We start from the raw sequence: 24187 nt of genomic DNA, 5'->3' as shown, positions 1-24187 counted from the left end.
AGTTATAATAAAAAAGTCTGACATCATATTGGTACAACGTGACGAAAACGGGCTCGGTTTAAAACGTAAACATGGACTGGGACCGCCCCCTCTTCGGCGGCTCCTGATGACGTATGGTGTTTGGGGTTTGGGCGGGTGTTTTTAAGGCGTTGTGACGCTACGCTGACATAAAAAATAAAAATAAAAGAATAAACCAAACAAACAGAGAAGACGAGTCCGTTGGTGCAACGGGACCGAGCCCGCATCGAACCGGGTGTTGCGTCCTCAGCCGGGAAATGAACTGGGACCGACTGGAGCTCAGCCCGAGGATCGCAGCCGCCGTGAGGAGAGGTAGCACCAGACTCCTGTCACAAATACGGCATTTTAACGCTTCGTCGCTGACTGCCAAGCCATGAATACAAACGGAGCAGCAGACATCACAGACCAGGCATTATACACCTCTGACACAGAACGGGAAACAAATATTATTATTTAATTATGTACAACATATATTACAGGCATGCAACAACAGGAAAAAAGCACTAAAACGAAACGAGTTGGTCTGAAGTCTGACTGAAGAACACAGCGGGAACCAGTGTTAGAACCCCGGGAACCTTTGGGGAGGAACACAACGTCATGAACTACAACAAAGTTTTTTTTTTTTAATAAACATCATTTAAAATACACAGTAACAAGGAGTGCAGATTCACAGTGAAGTCCATCAAATCAAACGTGAAACCTGCATCAGTGACACCACGACACACACACACACACACACACACACACACACACTTTAAAATAGACAAATTTCTGCATGGAGTTTGGTTGGAAAACACAACGCTGTTCCTGTACCTGGTTTTCCTCAGGTAAACTATTTTTTGGTTTTACCGTTGCCGTGGTAACATTGTTTTGTTTCTTCCTCCAGCTAAACTGACGTCTATCAGGGAGGTGTTGTGTGTTTCGCGTCTGGACCTGCAGAGACTCACCGGTCTGTCCCGCCCCGACGTCCAACATCTGCTCACTGCCGCCGCCACCGCCTGCAGGAGACACCGTCCAATCACAGGTCAGGGACATACGATTTAGGAGAAGACGTCCAATCACAGGTCAGGGACATACGATGTAGGAGAAGCCGTCCAATCACAGGTCAGGGACATACGATGTAGGAGAAGCCGTCCAATCACAGGTCAGGGACATACAATGTAGGAGAAGCCGTCCAATAAATGTGTGTCTTTGTGTTTTTCAGCCCTCCAGCTGCAGGAGGGGCAGCATGGTGCGTTGGAGTCCAGACTCAGTGTGGGATGTCCTGTGCTGGACCAGCTGCTGAGGGGGGGTCTGCCTGTGGGGGGCGTCACTGAGCTGTCAGGAGAGAGCGGAGCGGGGAAGACTCAGCTGGGCCTGCAGCTCTGTATGTCTGTCCAGTACCCAGAACAGCACGGAGGGCTGAGCTCAGGTCAGTGAACGCACCGCCACAAGTCAGTGAACGCACCGTCACAGATGATGACTGAGTGAACGTGAACAGTCAGATGAATGAGTGTCCTCGGTGAACAGGCGTACCTGTGCTGTCACCTGTTTTCCAGGTGCGCTGTATATCTGCACCGAGGACTCGTTTCCCGTGCGGCGTTTGCAGCAGCTGATTGGAGAACAGTCCGCTCTGCGCTCCGACGTCCCTCCGTCTCTGATCAGCCGTCTCCGCCTCGGCGACCACGTCTACATCGAGCACGCCGCCGACCCGGTGAGCTCCACGTTCTGACCTCAGATCAGGTGTTGTCTGGCTTATCGCTGACTCGACCGTCGTCCGTCTCCAGGACACCCTCCAGGTGTGCCTGTCTCGCCGCGCCCGCCTCCTGCTGGCTCAGGGTCGGGTCCGCCTCCTCGTGGTCGACTCGGTGGCGGCTCTCTTCAGGGCCGAGTTCCAGGCTGAGGATTGGCTGGAGAGGAACAAACGGCTGCTCACCTTGTCATCCACCCTGCACCACCTGAGCCAGGAGTTCAGCACACCTGTCCTCTGCATCAACCAGGTGAACACACACACACACACACACACACACACACACACACACACACACACACACACACACACACACACACACACACACACACACACACACACACACACACACACACACACCTGTCCTCTGCATCAACCAGGTAAACACACCTGTCCTCTGCATGTTTGTTGTTTTTTTCAGGTCACCGATGTTTTCAACCAATCAGACGTTACTTTTGGGTAAGAACAACTTCCTTCCTTCCTAAAAAAAAAAAAAAAACGTGTCACTTCCTGTCCGACTTATTTGGACACTTTTGGTAACAGATCAGCTGTCTCTCTCTGTGTGTCCCAGTCCATCGTCCTCCAGCGTGTCCCCCGCTCTGGGCTTGGCCTGGGCCAATCAGGTGACGGTTCGGCTCATGATGAGACGTTTGCGGGAGACGGTTTGCCGTGGCGACCAGAGCAGCGCCCTCCGCAGGTTGGACGTGGTGTTCGCTCCTCACCTTGCCCGAGACGGACGGGATGCTGCCGTCTGGAGGGAGGGCGTCCGAGGCGTCCCGAACTCTGACCGGAATACAGAATAAACTTTATTTATATACTGTCTGTACAACACTCCATTCAAATTATTACAGATTATAGATACAGAATAAACTTTATTTATATACTGTCTGTACAACACTCCATTCAAATTATTACAGATTATAGATACAGAATAAACTTTATTTATATACTGTCTGTACAACACTCCATTCAAATTATTACAGATTCAGAATAAGCTTTATTTAAATACTTTCTGTACAACACTTCATCATCTTAACACGGTTTCATTGTTTTCCATCTGATCGACCGTCTGCTCACATCGTCGCTTCACAACACCGTGACGTCAGCGTTCTACCAGTGCGCCTGCGCGGTTCCTCTCGCCGTAAAGCTCGCCATCACGACACGACGTCTTCGTTTCTTTGAGAATAAAAGCATCAGCGGTCGTGACTGCAGACCAGCGCCCCGGTCGCACGTGCTATTGGACCCTTTGTCTCCTGATGAAGACCACAAGATGTGACGAAAGCTGGAGAAGAGGTGAAACACGGAGTTATCAGACGGTAAACGGATCCGTCTGCTGATTGTTTCGGTAGATTGACGTTGATGTTTGTTTCTGAAACCTTACAAAATAATCTTTCCGTTGGTTCCGTCTCGAGGCTTCGGTAAGTGCTTTTATTTTGAAATAGTGGGCCGGGCGTGGTGCTGCTTCCGGAAATGATTGACCGCGAGCTTCATAGTGATGCGCAGCGCGTGAAGCTGCGGAGCAGAAAGACGAAGGACCGAAGATCAACAGCAGAAACCGCAGTGGTGACGTTTGATTGTTTATGTGTTGTTCGTTTGTTTGTTTGTTTGTTTGTTTGTTTGTCGTTTACTGCAGCAGACCGAGAGGTTCATCATCAGTAATGCCCGATCGATGGGTGACTTCATCAGTTATTGATGACGTCGCGTGATCGAGACGGACGGATCAAAACCGGAACAAATAATCGTCTCAAATTAAAAGTGCGATTCAAAACAAACAAACAAACAAAAACAAAAGTCAGGTGACGTCATGAAATGTGGAGACCTGCCGACCGGAAGTGTGTCCATTGAAGCTGCTCGATGACGGTGGTGGTGAATGAGGATGAAGGACAGATGAGACTGCAGAATATTCAAGTTCAATTGAACTTTATTAACACAGCGCCAAATAACAACACAATCCAGCTCCAGATGTGTTGTTTTGTTGAAAGTCCTGACTTTTATTCAACAGTTGTTCCCCACAGAATCGTGTTCCTGTTAAATCCCTCATTTTGCGGATGGACTTCTGAATGCCGCACGCTGCTGTTTGAATTTTATTTTTATTTGGACTTTTCTGTTGTCGTGTCCCGCAGCCGAGGACACCATGATTCGCTCCGCCCCCCTCTCATTGGTCGGCCTCCTCCTCCTCCTGCTGCTGAGTCCGGCCCCCTCCGAGTCCGTCGACCCCGAGCTCCAGGACCTGACCAATAGGAACGCAGACTTTGCCGCCCGGGTGTACTGTGCCGTCGCCAAGCGCACCGACGGCAACGTCTTCCTGTCGCCGTTCACGCTCTCCATCGCGCTGACGGCGCTGCTGAGCGCCGCCGAAGGCCCGACCCGGGACGATTTGCTGCTGGGGCTCACGCTGAACGGACTGGACCCTCAGACCCTCCCAGGTAGGTCGGAGGTCGGAGGTCAGTGGGTCGGAGGTCAGTGGGCTGTGTTTTTTTGGTTGTTAATCTGTGCACGTCCTCAGATCTGTTTCAGACTCTGCGCAGCACGGTCCTGCAGGGCAGCGACACCACGAGCCTGCGTCAGGGCGTGGCCGTCTTCCCGTCCGAGACTTACCCGATGTCCTCGTCCTACCTGGATCTGGTTCAGACGAAGTTCGGGGGGAACGCGCAGTTGCTGTCCTACGCGGAGCCGCACCAAGCCATCGACACCGTCAACCACTGGGCCCAGGAGCAGACCGGAGACCAGGTCCGGGAGCTGGTGTCCAGCCTGGACCAACAAACCCAGCTGCTGGTCGCCACCGCCGCCTTCTACCAAAGTGAGTCTCTGAAACAAAGATTTCACATTTCATCATATTAAACTGTTGTGTGTTGTTTTTTTTTAAATAAAGTTTCCTGCGTGTTTCAGCCCAGTTCAGTCCGGCCTTTAACGCATCGTCCACTCAGGACGAGCGCTTCTACGTGGACCGGTATCACGTCATCGTGGTTCCCATGATGTTCAGGGCCGACAAGTACTTCTTGGCGTACGACCGCTCGGTTAAGGCCGGCGTGCTGAAGCTGCCGATGGCGGACGGGGCGGCCATGTTGGTCGTGCTGCCCGACGAGGACGTGGACATCATCACCGTCGAGGAGCAGGTGACGGCCGACAAGATCCGGGGTTGGATCCACCAGCTCAAGAAAACGTGAGACTCTCCTTCAACCCCCCTTTTCTTTTCTTTTTTTTTTGTCCTCAATCTTCAATACTACAAAATAAAAGTTTCCTACAATGCAAAATAAATCTTGAAACTCTTATTTTGTAAACAGGAAGCTGGAGGTGCAGCTTCCTCGCTTCCTGTTGGAAGGCTCTTACGCTCTGAAGGACGTTCTGCAGACGCTCGAAATCACTCAGGTGTTTCTGGACGATGCTGACCTCAGCAACATGGGCGGAGCTAAAGGACCCAGACTTACTGAGGTGAGTGAAGACGTTCAAAGTTAAAAGTCACTAAAACCAAGCATGTAAAATAAGCGACTGCGGCTGCTCCCTCGCCGATCGACGCCGTCACGTTTCCCCCGGCAACAAGGTGTGACACCAGCACATCGTAGCTCCTCCCCCTTTAAAACGCATGAAAACGAAACATTTGTGTTTTTTTTCTTAAAATGATGAATCGGCTCCTTTTAACAAAACGGTCGCAAAATTCGTACACAGGTTCTTCACGCGGATAAAACATGAATTCATTTTTATTAAATACAAAAAATAAACACGTTGTTTTGGTCTTATTGTGAAAAACCAATATACTTTATTGTTCGTCTTCAGGTTTATCATAAATCGGTCATCGCCGTCGAGGAGAGCAGCGATGACATCACCGCCGGAGGCGGAGCCGCCACGTTCTCGACCCCTCCTCCCCGACTGACCATCAACAGGCCCTTCATCTTCGTCATCTACCACCAGAGCAGCGGCAGCCTACTGTCCATGGGCCGAGTCGCCAACCCTTCGCTCAAATAGACAGGTTCACTCGACAGGTGGCGAAGCCCCGCCCCCTGCTCACCGTTACCTGTATTTCTACATTCTAACAAAGAGTGATCGAGTGCTAATGTTGCTTATTGTAAATCTGTAGTGTTTATTTCAGAGTCCAGTGTTTCCCAACCAGAGGGTTGGGACCCCCCACGAGGGGCCACAAGATGCACCCGAGAGTTCCCGAGACGATCAATGCGGGAAACAAACAAGTATTTACTGCAGATTGGTTTCTCCGGTCTTGTAGCATCATGTTTATATTACATTAGCATCATGTTAGCATCGTGTTTATATTATGTAAAGCATCTTGATACGTCACGTTAGCATCAGGTTTATATTGGGTTAGCATCATGTTAGCATGCTGATGTTAGCGTTTTGGTCCCAGAGCACCACTGGAGACTTCCTGTGGCATCCAGGATCATTTTCTCATGAAAGTCACGGATGTGGTGGAAACTTTACAGACGTGTTTGTTTGACTCGAAAAACACGAGAGGTTCAGAGAGAACGAAAACTAATTCACGCTCACGATTTCTTTTTAATTCCAGTTTCGTTCTCAGCGTAGATGTCTCGTCTGTAAAACTCGGATGAACTTTGAATAGAAGCAGATTTAAGATCAAACTTTGATGATGAGACTAAATCATTTGCCACAGCAGCTGTTTGTTGGCGCCCCCTATTGGGGAAAACCGATCACGATCGAGCTTTCTGCCCCCTACAGGTGGCAATAGGCGTTTTATGGTCGATGTAAAAACATTCTAGGTTATGACATTAGTTACAGACGTAACTACAGTTCTGTGAGTTCATGATAGTTTGGTTATAGTTAAACACTAAGAAGTAATGATTTCCCATCAGCCTCGGCTTCGTTATTATTATATTATTAAATATATTATAATAATATATATATATATATATATATATATTATTATATTAGCATGTCATGACACCGCATGTACTGACTGTTGATGAAAACACACTCACTGCGCTGTAGTTTATTATCTCTGGTGAAATGTGTTCATATTAAAATCCCTGTTCAACAATAAACAGCCTCTGCAACTGTGATGCGTTCACAAACTATAAAAAAAAAATTATGGTTTTAAACCTACTGGACTCGCCCACTTTGCTCACCAACAACGTGACACATGATGTCATCAAACCCAACAGTGACCTCACATTTGCCCGACCCAATCGGCACACAGAATTGTCTGCATTTATCCAGCCAATCACACGCCAGCAGCTCGTCAATAAAACACACTGACAGTTTGTACGTGGAGTTTACTGAACCAATCAGGTGGCAGGATGAGACAATACACAGTGCTCAGTAGATACAAATAGAAGTTTGATTTTTTTTTTTTTTTTTTTTTTTTTTTTTTCTGTCCCTGTTCGTAACTGTAAGGCAGAGATGATGTCTGGTTGTATTCTGGGTAATATCCTGAAGCTGCTGTCTTGATTGGACAACAGCTTCCTGACTGCTGATTGGCTGATGGCCCGGTGGCGGCATAATGACGTCTTCGTCATCTTCAGTCTCGTCCCGACTGGACGCTGAAAGAGTTCGACTTCCTGTTTCTATCAATTAATGGAAACACAAAGAAAAAAAATAGAGCAAATTAATGGCTTTTAAACTGGAAACAGAACTGTTAAAAAAAAACCGCCGACCCGGTTCAGACCAGAATGAAGCCAAAACTGAACAATACTAGAAAACATCTGAGCTAGGCATTAACTGGGTTTAACCGGGATTATCAATGTTGGGGTTACCAGGACCAGACGAGCCCCGAAGTCTTCTGGTTCAGAACTTGATGAAACAAAAGGGACTAAAACAAGATTCAACACAGGCCAAGTTTAAACCAGAATAATACTGAAGCTAACCGGGGTTAACCAGGGATAAACTAAAACCCAAATTAAGAGTTAAAGGTTCAAAGATTAAAGAAGGCTAACCCGGGTAAAAATTGGGCTAAACCAGTGAAAACTGGGTTAAAACGGGCCTAAACCTGAGATCTGGTGACACAATGACAACCTGTGATTCGTTCAATAAGACGGGACCGGTTTCCATCATTGGCCTGAACTCACATCGACAGCTTCCTGGACTGGCTGTCCTTCACGCCGCACCCTCGCTCCATCGTTTTGCTGCGCTGGTCCAAGGAACTGGTCCTGTGGTCCCTCTGCTCATTGGCGCTGGTCCTATGGTCCCTCTGCTCATTGGCACTGGTCCTATGGTCCAAGGTACTGGTTCTGTGGTCCATCATATTGTTCCTGTGGTCCATGTTACTAGTTCTGTGGTCCAGCGTACTGGTTCTATGGTCTCTAGGATCCAGCGTACCGGTTCTATGGTCTCTAGGATCCAGCGTACCGGTTCTATGGTCTCTAGGATCCAGCGTACCGGTTCTATGGTCTCTAGGATCCAGCGTACCGGTTCTATGTTCTCTAGGATCCAGCGTACCGGTTCTATGGTCTCGAGGGTCCAGCGTACCGGTTCTATGGTCTCGAGGGTCCAGCGTACCGGTTCTATGGTCTCGAGGGTCCAGCGTACTGGCCCTGTCCAGGAGGCTCGTGGTGTTGCTGCGGATCAAGACCGGCATGGAGGAGGCAGACTGGGTCGCCATGGTGAAGTGGGCTGTCCTCAAGGAGTCATCTGTAAGACACGAGAGGCGAGAATAAAGACAAATCATACGGTAAGTTCCCCTGAAGTCCTGCTGAACTGACGGTACCTTTGGTGGACATCACCGAGGACTTCCCGGGTCCAGATGTGCCGCTCAGATCTTTGACCTTTCTGAAACACAGAAAACATTCAGAGCACGTGAGCCGGACTTCTCCACAGTGATGCGTTCATGTGACAAGAGCTGAGAGGGGTCTCACTGAATGTGTTTCTGCAGTGACAGACTGAAGCTTCTGACCTCGTGTTGATATCAGCGACCTGTGTAGGTTCAGGTCAGCAGCATCACACCACAGGCAGAACCACATAAACCTGGTTACTACAACCTGGTTACTGTAGCCTGGTTACTACAACCTGGTTACTGCAGCCTGGTTATTACAGCCTAGTTACAGCATATAAAAGGTTGTTCTTACAGAGGTCTTTCTGAGTTCACAGGTTTGGACGTTGTTGGCTGACTGCTGAGGGACCGACTCCGAGACAGTTTAGCTTTCCTCGTCTCTTTACCTGCGTAGAGGAGATATCATCATCATCATCATCATCATCATAATAATAATCATGCTCATCATCCTCCTTCATCATCGCCATCATCAGCGTCTCACCAGAGGAGGACATAGCTGCTCCAGACGAGGACATGGACATAGACTTGGTTGCTGACAGACTGGTCTTGCTGTCTCTTCCTGTCAATGAAAGGTGGTTTACAGACTGGACTGCAGATCTAAAACTGGGACTGGTTTTAAGAGTTTAGGCTAAGCTCACGTTTTCTCTCCGTGTGCTTGTCCGAGTTCAGTTTTCCGTCATTCTGCTGGCGCTCCAGCTGCTCCTACCGACACAGCAGACCATTAAAACAGAGCAGACCGATGGAGCTGCTGAAGAGCTGCCAACGGCTCAAACTCACCATCTCCAGCAGCAGCGTCTCCTCCTTCTCCTTCTTCTGGTCCAGCAAGTCCCTCTCCTGCCTCTTGTGAAACTGTCCACAGACACAAGACACCACAGAGATCACAGGACAGAAGTGAAGCTTGTGTATTTACAGTTCAGGCCTTCGTTAGAAGGACTGCTTACCGGCTCAGACAGGTCCAGTTTGTCCAGTTCCAACACTGTCTGGAAACACGATGGACACAGTTAATTATTGATAATCAATATTTTCCATCATAGCCAACATGCTAAACTGATTTACAGGTTTAAAAGTTACAGTCACAGTCTGGACTGGTCTCTATAGACACAGACAGACCCGTTGGTCTGGTCTCTACAGACCGACCCGTTGGACTGGTCTCTATAGACCGACCCGTTGGTCTGGTTTCTACAGACCGACCCGTTGGACTGGTCTCTGGTTGGTGTTACCTTGCGGATCGTGGCTACGACATCTTTGTCTTTCTCTCTGCAGAGAAGTTTCTGGACGCAGAAATCCAGTTTCTGCAGCAGCTGTTTGTCGGCTGGCAGACGGAGTGATGAACGTAACCGAGGCAACAACTGGCACAGCTTGTACCTGAGAGATAAACAGGTGGAAACACAGACAGACAGGTGGACAGGCAGACGGACAGACAGACACACAGTTGTGCAATGTGTCATGTCAGGCCGAGGTCTGCTGCCCATTTGGAAAGAACGTTGAGGATCTACCTGACATTGGCGACGGGGTCGTGGACCAGCTCCAGCGCTGGCACCAGGAAGTATTTGTTGAAGTATTTTCTGGAGAAAATCTCGGTGGCAGTTTCACAAATGTCGAGGAACCTCAGGCGGTTCCAGTAGCTGCGACCCTGAGCAAGATCTGACATCAAGAACAACGCGTCTGTTTGACATCCTGACAGAGGCTCTAACTTGCACTCATTGCTGAACAAAGTGACGCTGACTGCTGCTCACGCTGAACGCCAACGACATGTCGGAGTGAAAGAACCAGAACAACTGGAGGAACGAGTAGAAGCAGAAATGCTCTGACCTTGGATCAGTCGCTCAATCATCTCCTGACGGTGCTCCTGTTTGCGGTTGTAGCGTAGGAAGGTGCAGAACATCCGAGCCGCCTCTTTCTGGACCGGCAACACTTTCTGCAACCACAACAAGCAGAGCAGAGTCAGGTCCGAGGTGCTGGTTCCACCGTGGAAACTGTGCGGCGTGACATCGGGCAGTGCTGACATTGGTGGTGAGGATGATGAAGATGCGAGGGGAGAAGCTCTGGTGCAGCAGTTCTCCAGGCAGCAGTCGGGCCAGACAGCTGTAACGCTGCAGCAGCTTCTCGTGCAGCCGCCAACGCAGAGAACACCCGACCTTCTGTTCTGCCATCAGCAGAACCGACAGCAGCTCCGGGAACTGAAGAAGAACACAAGAGAACAGGGGAGGAACCACGGGAGAAGAGACGAGGAACCACAGGAGAAGAGAGGAGAACAGAGGAGGAAGCAGTTAAAGAAGGAACCCGAGAACACAGTTTTGCATTTGATTTGAGTATCAGGAACTACGAAGAAAGAGAAACAAATGAGAAAAACAAAAGGACAAAAATGAAACCCGATTGAAGTGAGCTTTATTTTCCCCACCTTGTTGTCTAGCGTCAGGTTCTCGCTTCTGGATAGAATCGCCTCCAGAGTTTCCTCCAGGTGGTTCATCAGAGCATCCAACACCTCAAAAGCAACGACAAACAGAAAGCTAAGCTCACATACGTGAAGTGGGCGTGTCCTCGCTCTGCACTTTGGTTGCGTTTGATGACGACTTCCTGACCAACAGGCTGCCGGTCCAATCCTCTTAAGACCTGGAAGGTCTGGATCAGGACTCTAGCAGAACCATCTGATTCTTGTTAGTGTCTGAACTCAGTATATTGACACAGTGACATGTTGACAGGCAGACGCACTAATAAACACATACACAATTAACTTCACTGTCACATGACAGGAAATGAAAACCATGACTTGACAGCCCTGCACACTGATTTGCGCAGCAGTGTTGGTGGGCGTGGCCTCTCACCTCCAGAGACTCGTCCTGCAGCAGAAACAGAAACTCTTTGTGGACCAGCTGGACATTTGAACCGAGCAGCTTCAACACCTGATGGGAAGAGGCGGGGACATCAGAGGAGAGAGCCAATAAGAGCGAGGTAATGAGATGCGTTTTACTTTGTAAAAACTGCTACGTTTCATCTTTTATCTTTAATTTGAACTTTCATATTATTATTTCCCAGCCAGAGTCAGCTGCTGGTCCTGGTCTCAGAGCATGAACCCCGAAATGACCCTTAATGAGTCTGTAATGAACTCCAGCATCTGTCGGTGGGATCGTGATCTGACCTGGTGGAAACTGGCGGCAGCACTTCGTCGGACGCTGACCTCTGGGTCAAAACAAAGACTCGAGAAAGAAGGGTGGAGCTCCGACAGGAAGTGAGCCGAGTCCACAAACAGCACCATGGCCTGGACAGAGAGAACAGGAAGTGATCTCATTGTTCAAGAACCCGAAGAACCCTGAATCGCTGTGTAAGCGTTTGGGTTTCTGTGCGTACCGGCAGGTTGTAGCAGCAGTTGCAGCGGATCAGCGTGGACTCGCTGTTGCCGTCAGTCTGGTTTCCTTCAGTCTGCAGTCCGGCGACACACAGCACCTTAAACCTCTGCAGCAAGCAACCCTTCTGCTCGTCCGACAGGGAGCCTGAAACACAACGATGGACCGTCAGAAAGGTGCTGATCCAACTGGTGCAGTAGTTCAATATCGGAATATCACCCTGGTTCCAATCAGCCGGTTCCTTTCACCTCTTCCAGGTTTTTGGTTGTCAGCAATGCTACGGAGTTCCCAGGCAGGATGACCTCTTAGAGAAGTCCAAATACTGCTGTGTGGGCACACAACCCCCAACTGGACTGAGTTGGTACCACTTCACCTTTGGCACAAACTCTTCCCTGCCACACAGCGACCTTCCTAATTCCTGGGACTAGTTTTAACATCTACAGGTCCACATGCCGAGGCCTCCACTTTTCACCCGTGTCCTGTTTTACAGGGAGTAAACCCAAAAGATATCATGTCATGTCGTAGGACCGAGCAGGACTGGCACTATCCCAAATGATTCCTCCAGGTGCCCGTGAGGAGCTCCCGGGTTCAGAGACACCTCCACTGCTGTAAGGAACCGTATCAGCTGACATTCATTAGCCAATCAGACGCTTTTCTGTTTTGAATATATAAAATTCATTTCGACAAAATGTGTGTTTCATTTCTGCTGTGCAGCAACAGTTTTGAATCTCACCTGCTAGTTCGCTGCAGACCTTCCCAAACTGGAACGACAACGATGCCAGAACAGCTTTGTCCGCCTGCGACGAGGCATCGCACACTGACATCACCAGGGGAACCACGATGTGGAGTCGGTCATCTGAGGAGGAGGAGGAGGAGGAGGAGGAGGGCTTTAAACAAGCTGGTCTGTCTGAAGAGCTGGCAGCTCGAATTCATCACAGCTCTGACTCACCGCTGTCCATCATATCCATCAGATTGATAATGGTGTCGAAGGCAGCGAGGCGGACGTTGCTCTCCTCGTCCCCAGCAAGCTCCAGCAACTCAGGGAGGAGCTCTGTCCTGGTGTCATCCACTCTGAAGGACACACGGGACACACCGGCTCATCACCGCAGGATGTCAGAGTTGGGTAGTGCTTGGTTTGTTTGTATGGGATTGGTTGATGGATGTTGTTTAGTTGTGTTTAGTTGTGTTTCTTGATGTTTGGCTGGTGTGTTTGTCTGTGTTTGGCTGATGTGTGTTTGTTGGTGTTAGTTGGTATTTGGATAGTGTTTGGTTGTGTTTGGTTGATGTGTGTTTGTAGGTGTCGGTTGGTGTTTGGTTGGTGTTTCCTGGCAGTTACCCAGTGGCTCTGGCGATGCTCTCCAGTTGACGGCACATACAGGCTCGGACCTCGAACTCCAGGTCCTGACATAGAGATAGAGCCAGCGGCAGCAAATCCTTCTTCACTCTGAAGCACAGAAACAGTGTTAATTTCAGCAAGTACCATCGCAGTACTACAGGACATTACTGCAATACACCGGCGTTCAGAGAACATCAGTGCAGTACTACAGTGTATCTGATGAACTCACATGTGTGAATCAAACTTGTTGGTGACTCTTCCTAAAATTCGACAGCTGGCCAGACGAGCCTGAAGAGAGTGTGACAGCTGAGACTGATACAGGAGAGGGTTCAACACCTGTGGAGGCAGACAGGTCGAAGGTGAGACGGGGATACAGATGTGTAGATCACTGAACACCTGGATCCTGAACAGACTGACCTCCTGTTTGATGGTCTCCTTGGGCAACGCATTGATGGCCAACAGCAGAGTCTCCAACCAGGCGTTGCTGACCACTGTCAACAAAGACGGAAACATCAGCAACGGATACAGGAACATTCAGGTGTGTTTACCTGAGACTCTGTGGCTCAGGTGTGTTTACCTGAGTATCTGTGGCTCAGGTGTGTTTACCTGAGTATCTGTGGCTCAGGTGTGTTTACCTGAGTATCGGTGGTTCAGGTGTGTTTACCTGAGACTCTGTGGCTCAGGTGTGTTTACCTGAGTCTCGGTGGTTCAGGTGTGTTTACCTGAGACTCGGTGGTTCAGGTGTGTTTACCTGAGTCTCGGTGGTTCAGGTGTGTTTACCTGAGACTCTGTGGCTCAGGTGTGTTTACCTGAGTCTCGGTGGTTCAGGTGTGTTTACCTGAGACTCGGTGGTTCAGGTGTGTTTACCTGAGTCTCGGTGGTTCAGGTGTGTTTACCTGAGACTCGGTGGTTCAGGTGTGTTTACCTGAGTCTCGGTGGTTCAGGTGTGTTTACCTGAGACTCGGTGGTTCAGGTGTGTTTACCTGAGACTCTGTGGTTCAGGTGTGTTTACCTGAGACTCGGTGGTTCAGGTGTGTTTACCTGAGTCGGTGGTTCAGGTGTGTTTACCTGAGACTCGGTGGTTCAGGTGTGTTTACCTGAGACTCGGTGGTTCAGGTGTGTTTACCTGAGACTCAGTGGTTCAGGTGTGTTTACCTGAGTCTCGGTGGTTCAGGTGCAGCAGGACGGTCTTCAGGATGGAGTAGGTGTGGGTGTGGATCAGGATGATATCATCCTGTAGGATGGTTAAAAAGGACGCTGCTGCTGCCAGCTGTATTTCACCTCCGGCTCCATTCAGGACCTCCTGGATCACACAGACAGGACAGGTTACCTGTAAGACACACCTGAACAACCCACCTGTCATTTCCTGCGTGATGTCCATATCCTGTCCTCGACTGATGTGACAGACGTTACGCACCCGAACTTTTGGTACAACCCGACGAAAAGTCTCAGCTGGATTCTGGCGGACGAGACTCGGCAGGTTACTGATGACGCTGGCTCGCTGAACCTCCTGACCCACACTGAGGAGCAGAGAGGACACAGACGGTCGGACAGACGACAGACAGGAGACGTTCACAGATCGAACAGACGAGGACCTGGACCAGAACCCTGAGGGACTCCACAGCTGAAACCAGAGATCCAGTCTGGACTCCAGTCCAGGATCTTAGAATCTTACAGGCTTCAGTCCTGTTTGTGAATGAGTTCAGTGAACTAGTTTGGATCCTCTGGGATCGGACTGCTGAATACCTCCAGGGTTTAATTAGCTCCAGAGTTTACTGGGTCTAGCTTTTTTAGTGTTCTTCACTTTAACACGAAAATCAGTTTAGTTTAACTTATTTTATTGACACCATTTATATAATATCTATATTATTGACACTCATTATAACTAGTTTTAACTAGTATTTTGAAAAAGTATTTTAACGAGTGTCTTAAACTATTATTTTGAACTCGTACATTGAACTAGTATTTTAAGTATTTTAATGAGTACTTTGAACTAGTATGTTGATCTAGTATTTTAAGCAGTAGGCTATAATGATTATTTTAAACTATTATTTTAACTAGTACTTTGAAGAGTATTTTAAACTAGTATTTTGAAGTCCGTCAGAACATCTCTGATCTCGGTCTCTAACGTTTCATTTCATGTCTGAGACACCTGGAGGAACCAGGTGAGGTTTCAGCGAGGAGTCCTGCTGGGACGTCGGCCCCCTCTCACCTGGTGTAAACTCCACAGTCTGATCTCACCTGAGCAGGTACACGGCTCTCTCGATGTCGTTCAGGTCTTCGTCCACGGTCAGCTGATCGATCTCCTCCGCGGTCTGACGAGAAAAAACAACAACAAACACATCAAGCTGAGGGGGACTCGCCTGTGTGACATCATCACATCTGTCACAGGGGAGTTTTAATGTTTGATCTTCTGCAACTGTGAAGACCTTCAATCCCACACTGATGTTGGATCTGATCTCTGCTTTGTGTAAACACGAAGTGTGTGTGTGTGTGTGTGCGTGCGTGCGCGCGCGCGCGCGCGCGTGTGTGCGAGTGCCTGTGTTTTTCTGTCTGTGTGGGAGGAAACAGGGGGGTGTGTGTGCGCGTCATGATATTGGGTTTCTGCCTTAAGAGCCCTCTTGGCTCCGCCCCCACAAAGCCCCGCCCCCACATGTGTGGAAGAGGAGCTTGGCATCAGGCTGTCAGTTCAGGTATTGATCAGTTATTGATCTCAGGCTGTTTCAGCCGAAGAACCGCTGACATGAACGGAAGCAGCGAGGTCAGCATCATTCCACTAAAGTCTCTGATGACGACAGAATGACTCAAATTCAACCCAAATTAAATGAGCTCAAAAGAATTACATTTAATCAAATTAATTTAAAACGATTAAAATAAAAATAATTATACTAAATGAAAAGAAATGAAATCTGCCTATATTTTAACTTTCTGAAGACCTCACAGATCTGACTGTCTATTCATGTCTTGATTGTTGATGACTAGATCAGTAAACAGCTTTCAAGGCTGCACTGACTGAATGCTGGCGGTCAGATGTCTTCACGCACTGGAGGGAGAGGAGGAGATCCTGAAAGCTGTCTGTCCCTCCGCGCGCAGACAGACAGGCGGACAAACTGCGTCATGCTGCGCAGATAGCGGGTCTCCCCTCTGCTTCCTGCATGGAGGCTGCTGATCTTCCTCCCACTGAATCATCCAACATGTCTCATCATCAACATCATCATCATCATCACCACCTCGCATGTCCCATAGGCTACCTGTGTTGGAACACATGACCCCCTCCTCCGTCGTGTGTGTGTGTGTGTGTGTGTGTGTGTGTGTGTGTGTGTGTGTGTGTGTGTGTGTGTGTGTGTGTGTGTGTGTGTGAGAGAGAGAGGCGGACATGCACACCCACCTTGAGGCTCCTGCGGATCGGCCTCTCGTTGAAGGCGAGCTCCTGCAGCTCCTCCAGCGGGCCGCACAGCAGGCTGGCCGGGCTCAGAGCCATTCTGCTGGGGAACATCTGCTAACTGTGCCTCCTCCTGGTTGTTTTAGTGGGAGAACAGGCGGCGGGTCTCAGCAGCTGTACCAACCATCCCTGACTGGTGGAGGGGGGGTAGGGGAGGGGGGGAGGGGGATAGGAGGTGGGAGGGGTGGGGGCGGGTCGGGTGGGGGGGGACGACGACTGTCACTTGCCGTTTCCAAGGAGATCCCTGCTCGTGGGAAACGTCACGCCGGACTCCGTTCAAAAGTCTAATAATAAAACATTCATTCGCTCATCTGCAGACGACGTCGACCATCAGGGGATCCAAACTAAACGGATCGCAAATCAGCGGGCTTCGCTTTTCTCTTCGGCGACAACGGCCGCGACGATTTAAGTAAACATCTCCACTTTTCTGAGGGAACATCTGTAAACATCCCAGACCTGTAGTGGGGAGCCGGTCGGCAGACCCCCACGGCAAGCCGCTGTCAGTGACATCACCGGGGACGCTGTCCAAGCCAGTCCACCGCCTCTCATGTGGTGGAAACGATAAAACAGCAACACGTTTTAACTCTTAATTTCCCGACCAGATAATCCACGACTCCGTTGAAGTTTAAGAGGAGGAAGAATCACACTTTAAGAAAAAGGCATTTCGGAGCAGCAGCAGCAGCCGCAAATACAAAACCCATCATCTGACCTCACGCCAGGCTGCGTTCAAAACTCGCACAGAAAAAGAAAGAAAAAAAGAGACTGAACGTGAGAACCTTTGAAAGAAAGTATGACGGTGAACAGATCGACAGGATCTCCTCATCAGTGCGGCACTTGTTCCGATAGATTCTCCACCTTCTCCACCCGTCTCGGCGGTGGGAACGTGTAAACGTCACGCCGAACTGCGTTGAAATGCCAACGCTGTAACGCGTCTCGTTTGCAGCCCCCCTCCCTCCCCCTCCTCCTCCTCCCACCGAAAAAAAAAAAAAAAAAAGACGGTAAAGAAATGAAATGTTTTAATGGCCCACTCACTTCGGCCGGAACTCCCGCAGCCCAACAGTCATTTTTAACAGAAGTGCCAGCCTCTCTGAACCCGGGCCGTCTGGTCGTTCTCCCACGGAAAGGCGGTACCGAGCAGGCTGGAGCACACGCGCTCACTTCACTTCAATGTAATTTTTTTTATTTTTTTTGTCTTTGTTGGGTTTTTCTAGATACGAATTTTATCATGAGATCCGGAAGAAAGTTTTCAGCCTCCCCTTGCAGAGCGAGCTGCGGACCGATAGTTGGTTTGAACAGCAGATCTGCGAGGCAGCAGGAAGTCCGATGTCTCAGTGAGGTGTTATAGACTCGACCGACCTGCTGCACAGTCCACCCTGACCGCGGGCTGCGACCGGAACCGGGCTGAAACCAGACCAGTACCGGACGATGAGCCGCGCGCCCGAGCTGGAGGCTGACGGCCGCACTGCAGCAGCAGAAGCAGTTTCTATGGAAACGGCTGTCTGCGATGCAGCTCATTCACAAAGTCCAGTCTCGAGACCTGACGGTGGTTCTACACGGAGACACGAGTGCGGAGAGGATTTCTGCCGAAACACCTGTGAACACACACCTGTCAGTAAACACCTGTAAACACACCTGTCAGTAAACACCTGTAAACACACACCTGTCAGTAAACACCTGTAAACACACCTGTCAGTAAACACCTGTAAACACACACCTGTCAGTAAACACCTGTAAACACACACCTGTCAGTAAACACCTGTGAACACACACCTGTCAGTAAACACCTGTGAACACACACACACACACACACACACACACACACACACACACACACACACACACACACACACACACACACACACACACACACACACACACACACACACACACACACACACACACACACACACACACACACACACACCTGTCAGTAAACACCTGTAAACACACCTGTCAGTAAACACCTGTAAACACACCTGTCAGTAAACACCCGTGAACACACACCTGTCAGTAAACACCCGTGAACACACACCTGTCAGTAAACACCTGTAAACACACACTTGTCAGTAAACACCTGTAAACACACACCTGTCAGTAAACACCTGTAAACACACCTGTCAGTAAACACCTGTAAACTCACACCTGTCAGTAAACACCTGTAAACACACCTGTCAATAAACACCTGTAAACACACCTGTCAGTAAACACCTGTAAACACACCTGTCAGTAAACACCTGTGAACACACCTGTCAGTAAACACCCGTGAACACACACCTGTCAGTAAACACCCGTGAACACACACCTGTCAGTAAACACCTGTAAACACACCTGTCAGTAAACACCTGTAAACACACACTGTCAGTAAACACCCGTGAACACACACACACACACACACACACCTGTCAGTAAACACCTTTAAACACACCTGTCGGTAAACACCCGTGAACACACACCTGTCAGTAAACACCGGTGAACACACACACACACACACACACACACACACACACACACACACACACACACACACACACACACACACACACACACACACACACACACACACACACACCCTGAACACACACACACACACACACACACACACACACACACACACACACACACACACACACACACACACACACACACACACACACACACACACACACACACACACACCTGTCAGTAAACACCTGTAAACACACCTGTCAGTAAACACCCGTGAACACACACCTGTCAGTAAACACCTGTGAACACACACACACACACACACACACACACACAAACACCTGTAAACACACACACACACACACACACCTGTCAGTAAACACCCGTGAACACACACCTGTCAGTAAACACCTGCAAACACACCTAAACACGCCACTGGTGTTGTTTTTGTTGGTCTTGTTTGTTTTGTGTGTAAATTTGTGATATTGACGGTTGTTGTCTTAAATCTTTGGTGTAAAAACTAAATGTTGTCACCAGACGCTCGAGTGTTAAAATAATTTCAGTCCATTTGACCTTCAGCCACCAGAGTTTCAGTGTCGCTGCTGGCCGACGGTCCAGATCGTGAAATCACACTCTTTAAAACTGAGCCAAAAAATCTGCTGCTGCCTGTCTGAACAGGAACCTGCTGAATCAGCAGAACCGACTGCGCTGGACCGTCTGCAGGTACGACTCAGTCTGCTCTACCACAGCTCTGTTGTGTTGGTTGTTTGTTTTTGTTGTGTTTTTTGTGTTTGTTTGTTTTTGTTGTATTTTTGTTTTTGTTTGTTTTTGTTGTATTTTTGTGTTTGTTTGTTCTTGTTGTATTTTTGTGTTTGTTTGTTTGTTTTGTATTTTTGTGTTTGTTTGTTTTTGTTGTATTTTTGTGTTTGTTTGTTTGTTTGTGTTGTGTTTTTGTGTTTGTTTGTTTTTGTTGTAGTTTGTGTTTGTTGTGTTTGTGTTTCAATGTTTTGGCATCACCAGTATAAGTAAACAAACACCGGGTCGTCCTCAAGTGAACGCCTGCTTCTCTTTATAGCTGATGACATCACAGAACCTGCTGACGTCACCAAGTTGCCCCGCCCACACCGAACCTTTTATTTTTTTATTTCCCCCCTCCCCCACTGTTACATCCAACATGGAGTGGGCGGAGGAGGACTTCAGTGTTTACGGTCTCCTGTCTGAGGAGGAGCTACTGCATGTCGCCGTGGAGAGGAGCTTCTCTTATGATCACGCCTTATCATCATCATCATCATCATCATCTTCAGCTCCATCTGCCCCGACCCCATCGAACCCCGGACGAAGAAGTCCTGATCCTCCATCACCTCGTCCACCTCCTCCACCTCCTCCACAACACCAACACGTCCAAAGCTGTGCCAACCCCTCCACCTCCCTGTCGACGCAGCTCCTCAAGGCCTTCAACAGGTGAGTCAGGTGACCGTGTGTGTGTGTGTGTGTGTGTGTGTGTGTGTGTGTGTGTGTGTGTGTGTGTGTTGCAGTGACCGTGTGTCTGTGTGTGTGTGTGTGTGTGTGTGTGTGTGTGTGTGTGTGTGTGTGTGTGTGTGTGTGTGTGTGTGTGTGTGTGTGTGTGTGTGTTGTGTGTGCAGTGACCGTGTGTGTGTGTGTGTGTGTGTGTGTGTGTGTGTGTGTGTGTGTGTGTGTGTGTGTGTGTGTGTGTGTGTGTGTGTGTGTGTGTGTGTGTGTGTGTGTGTTGCAGTGACCGTGTGTGTGTCCGTGTTTCAGAGAGCTCGGCCCGGTGGAGTCGCTGATCCGAGACGGAGACGTGGCCGGTTTGATGGATCTGGTCCGACGGAGTTCCGGCATCCTGACGGAGCCCGACGACGACGGCTGGGTCGCTCTTCATCAAGCTGCCCATTACGGACAGCTGCAGTGCGTCAGGATCCTCGTCAGAGGTCAGAGGTCATCTTTGGTCTGTTTTTAACTTGTCAAATCGTGGACTTAAGAGCAGCATCCTTCCGGTCGCTGCTGTCAATCAAACATCAACAAAATCTCCGTGAACACATTGGTGTCCAGCAGGTCAGCTGTAACATTGAAAGTGTTTGCAGACAGATGTTTCGGTGCGAGTTTGACCTTTGACCCCTGCGCATGCTCAGCTGATCCCCGCTCGGTGAACAGATGCAATTTGAAGAACGAGACGGCGCTGCTGCTGGCCGCCGGGCGGGGAAACGTTTCCTGCGTCGAGTTTCTTCTGGCGCACGGCGCCGACCTGAACATCGTCAGCAAGGACCGATACACGCCCCTGTACGCAGGTGAGCTCTGACATCACAGCGACATCACACAGTGCCTGCTGGTAGTTGCAGTGACGTCACACGGTTGAACGGTGCTCTGCTGTTGAATCTCAGCTTGCGAGCGTCCCGACGAAGCGGTGGCGCAGCTGCTGCTGAGGTCGGGAGCTCCGGTGAACCGGCCCTGCGGTCAGGGGCAGAGCGCTCTCCACGAAGCCTGCCGGCACGGACGGCCGGCGCTCTGCAGGATGCTGCTGGACGCCGGAGCCGATCTACACGCCAAAAACATCTACAAAATCCAACCTTTGTTCACGGCCGCGCAGCTCGGACACGCTGATGTCATCCGACTGCTGGCAGAGAAAGGTCAGTCCCCCTCCCCCTCCCCCGCCACCACCCCAAACAAAAACCAACCGCTGACGTGGAACTGGTCTTCACTTTCTGTCGAAGCTCAACGTGTTTGTGTTTCAGGTGCGGACATCAACGGTCAGGCGAGCGACGGCGCCTCGCCGGTGTTCGAAGCCTCTAAGAACGGCCATCTGTCAGCCGTGCAGATGCTTCTGTCTCTGAAAGCTGACGCCAACCGAGCCACCAGGTCCGGCCTGCTGCCGCTCCACGTGGCCGTTCAGAACAACCACACGCGGTCAGAACCTCTCGCGGTTTTTGAACGTCCGTGTTCCAAGGCTTTCTTTCGTTGAACCGCTTTCCTTCTGTGTTTCCAGGATCGTGTCGCTGCTGATCCGGGTCACCAGCAGGACCCGAGTCCGGCACTGCGGCATCAGCCCTCTGCACATCGCCGCGGAGAGGAACCGGGACGAGATCATGGAGCTCCTCATCGAGTCCGGCTTCGACGTCAACGCGAAGCTGTCGACGGAAAACTCCAGCAAGTACGAGGACCGGCGCAGCACGGTGGTCTACTTCTCGGTGCACAACGGGAACCTGGAGGCCGCCGAGATGCTGCTGGAGGCCGGAGCCGACCCCAACCTGGACGTCTTCAACCCTCTCCTCATCGCCATCCGGCTCGGCTGGATGGACATGGCGGCGCTGCTGCTGGCGCACGGCGCCGACGTCGATGCCCGGATCTCCACGCAACCGTCGACGTTCCCGTCGGCCGTCCTGCTCTGCATGGAGTCGCTGCCCATGCTCAAACTGCTGCTGGACAACGGCTGCGACGCCCGGCCCTGCTTCGACTGCACGTACGGCCAGAAAACGCACCCGGCCGTCGCACCGTCAGGGCGTGCCGTCGAAGAGATGCGAGGCGGCAGAAATTTGACGTCTCAGCGCTGCATTCAGGTGAATCCGGAAAGATTAAGAAAAAAAACACAGACTGTGTATAAAAGTTTTCGTAGCTTCCGGGTCTGAAAAATTAGGCCGATGCTGAAGTGCCTTAAACTGCAATACCACCGAGTGCCACTAGAGGTCGGCTCCAAAAAGCCTCCATAGACTCCCATTCAACTTCTCTCATCAAATCCAAAGTGAATAAAATGTGTCCATCAGTTATCTCGGTGTTGTTAGCTAAAGTCACTCCTTCTTATTAGTTTTCTGGAGGTCCATCTGAAAATAATCCCTCATTCATTAGAAAAGAAGATTCAAAAAGACCTGTTTGATTGACAGGCCTGTGGTGCAGTCAAGTTACAGCTATCGGTGGGCGGGACGTAGTATCGACAGGTTTCCAATCAGATCTAGTCAGAGCCACCGCTGGCTCCTCCCTCAGCTCAACCAAATATGGTCACTTCCTGCTCCGAACCAGCTAAAGATGGCGCCGGCCAAATTCTGAACTCGAGGCTTCTTAAGGTTCACAAACCGACGGGTTTGCTGGTTGCCGCTTGGTAATGTTAGGAGTATGAGGTCGACAAAAAGGGTGTCCTCCTTTTTTCCAGTTCTGCGAGGCCATCTCCTGCTCGTCGTTGTACCGGAACTCGGGTCCGATCATCTCGGCCCTGCTGGACTACGTCAGTCACGTCCACCTCTGCTCTCGGCTGCTCAAGATCCTGGAGAGTTGCAGCGACTGGCTGCCGATCAAACTGAAAGCACGTGAGGAACAAAATCTGGTCTGGGGGCGGGGCTTATACAGGTCCATCTGCTTCTAGCTGCTAGTTCAGGTTCCAGTGTCCCTTGAAGGGGTTCTGGAGAGTTCTGACTCCAGGGGTTCCTAAAGGTCAGAAAAGTTTGTTTTCTAAAAAAAAAATTCTTGTTCGTCCAAGAAAGTTTCTTGAGATGGTCCGAAGGTCAAATAAAAGGTTAAACAGAAGGTTTTGAAGGGTTTCACGGTGTTTGACGTTCTGGTTCATGTTCGTTGTGGTTCAGTTCAGCTTCGGCCTAATTGACTCGTTGACACCGTCTGTGTTTCCGGCTTTTTCAGTTCCTCCTCATCCTCTGATGCAGCTCTGCAGGCTGAAGATCCGACATGTGGCCGGAGCCCGACGACTAAAGCTGCTCCACACGCTGCCACTTCCCGCCAGACTCATCCGATTCCTGCGATACGATGTCCGCTGTTCACTCACCTGTTAAACCCGAGCTGGCCCGCCGGGTGATTAAAAAAAACTGTTCTGATGTTTGATTTGTTTGGTGTGCAGAGATGAAATAAAATACATAAAAAATGATTAAATTAAATTTAATTGAATTAGAATTTAAGGGATTTAGTTAGAAATGTTTGTACGAAACGGTTTAGTCTAAAATAAATCCTGGACCGGTCTGGGATTACTCCAGGATAAATCCCGGGCCGGCCTGGGGTTATCCCGGGATAAATCCAGATCCTGAAGCTGCTCTCCATCATTGGTGTTTAAGAGTTCTTTGCTGATCTGGCTCTGCTGCTGCAGCTTCATGTGACTCCACCTGTGATATTAGAGTCAGTAAAGAGG

General features: G+C 49.8%; 4 protein-coding genes across 8 annotated transcripts; 3 read left to right on the top strand and 1 right to left on the bottom strand.

Annotated features, from left to right (window-relative positions):
• Window positions 1-128: 128 nt before the first annotated feature.
• xrcc3 (X-ray repair complementing defective repair in Chinese hamster cells 3) lies at window positions 129-2701 on the top strand. The gene is made up of 7 exons (XM_069725090.1): window positions 129-330; window positions 905-1042; window positions 1223-1429; window positions 1557-1711; window positions 1785-1997; window positions 2169-2206; window positions 2319-2701. The coding sequence occupies exons 1-7, from the start codon at window positions 276-278 to the stop codon at window positions 2548-2550; spliced, it is 1038 nt and encodes a 345-aa protein (XP_069581191.1). The 5' UTR covers window positions 129-275; the 3' UTR covers window positions 2551-2701.
• A 518-nt stretch (window positions 2702-3219) lies between these two features.
• serpina10a (serpin peptidase inhibitor, clade A (alpha-1 antiproteinase, antitrypsin), member 10a) lies at window positions 3220-6756 on the top strand. Its single transcript, XM_069725089.1, has 6 exons — window positions 3220-3304; window positions 3871-4173; window positions 4254-4547; window positions 4637-4910; window positions 5032-5179; window positions 5522-6756. Exons 2-6 carry the CDS (start codon window positions 3882-3884, stop codon window positions 5708-5710), a joined length of 1197 nt encoding a protein of 398 aa, XP_069581190.1. The 5' UTR covers window positions 3220-3304; window positions 3871-3881; the 3' UTR covers window positions 5711-6756.
• Window positions 6757-6970: 214 nt separating this feature from the next.
• ppp4r4 (protein phosphatase 4, regulatory subunit 4) lies at window positions 6971-17537 on the bottom strand. 4 transcript variants are annotated; one of them, XM_069725084.1, is made up of 25 exons: window positions 16549-17537; window positions 15402-15475; window positions 14578-14680; window positions 14316-14463; window positions 13578-13651; window positions 13390-13496; window positions 13161-13268; window positions 12774-12895; window positions 12558-12680; window positions 11829-11971; window positions 11620-11739; window positions 11306-11383; window positions 10882-10965; window positions 10487-10660; window positions 10293-10398; window positions 9977-10124; window positions 9701-9845; window positions 9422-9460; window positions 9258-9329; window positions 9119-9182; window positions 8962-9039; window positions 8776-8866; window positions 8418-8479; window positions 7780-8341; window positions 6971-7278 (listed from the first exon to the last, which is right to left on the bottom strand). In XM_069725084.1, exons 1-25 carry the CDS (start codon window positions 16654-16656, stop codon window positions 7233-7235), a joined length of 2979 nt encoding a protein of 992 aa, XP_069581185.1. In that variant the 5' UTR covers window positions 16657-17537; the 3' UTR covers window positions 6971-7232. The 4 variants fall into 4 exon arrangements, with proteins under 4 accessions (XP_069581185.1, XP_069581183.1, XP_069581184.1 ...); XM_069725082.1 differs by having other exon boundaries at window positions 14316-14680; XM_069725083.1 differs by having other exon boundaries at window positions 9119-9176; window positions 14316-14680.
• A 4-nt stretch (window positions 17538-17541) lies between these two features.
• On the top strand, window positions 17542-23939 carry LOC138636825 (ankyrin repeat and SOCS box protein 2-like). Of its 2 annotated transcripts, none has more exons than XM_069725087.1 (10): window positions 17542-18210; window positions 19627-19770; window positions 20123-20508; window positions 20827-20996; window positions 21198-21353; window positions 21447-21692; window positions 21798-21969; window positions 22049-22619; window positions 23207-23360; window positions 23689-23939. In XM_069725087.1, the coding sequence occupies exons 1-10, from the start codon at window positions 18028-18030 to the stop codon at window positions 23835-23837; spliced, it is 2331 nt and encodes a 776-aa protein (XP_069581188.1). In that variant the 5' UTR covers window positions 17542-18027; the 3' UTR covers window positions 23838-23939. The 2 variants fall into 2 exon arrangements, with proteins under 2 accessions (XP_069581188.1, XP_069581189.1); XM_069725088.1 differs by having other exon boundaries at window positions 17552-18210; window positions 19726-19770.
• The last annotated feature ends 248 nt before the right edge of the window (window positions 23940-24187 follow it).

Source organism: Brachyistius frenatus, unplaced genomic scaffold (genome assembly GCF_029030835.1).
Source record: "Brachyistius frenatus isolate BFR_SWC_R1_liver_20210118 unplaced genomic scaffold, ASM2903083v1 Contig_408, whole genome shotgun sequence".
Classification (NCBI taxonomy): Eukaryota; Metazoa; Chordata; class Actinopteri; family Embiotocidae; genus Brachyistius; species Brachyistius frenatus.
The sequence above is the reverse complement of the archived record's forward strand: the minus strand, read 5'-3'. Positions and strand labels throughout refer to the sequence as shown.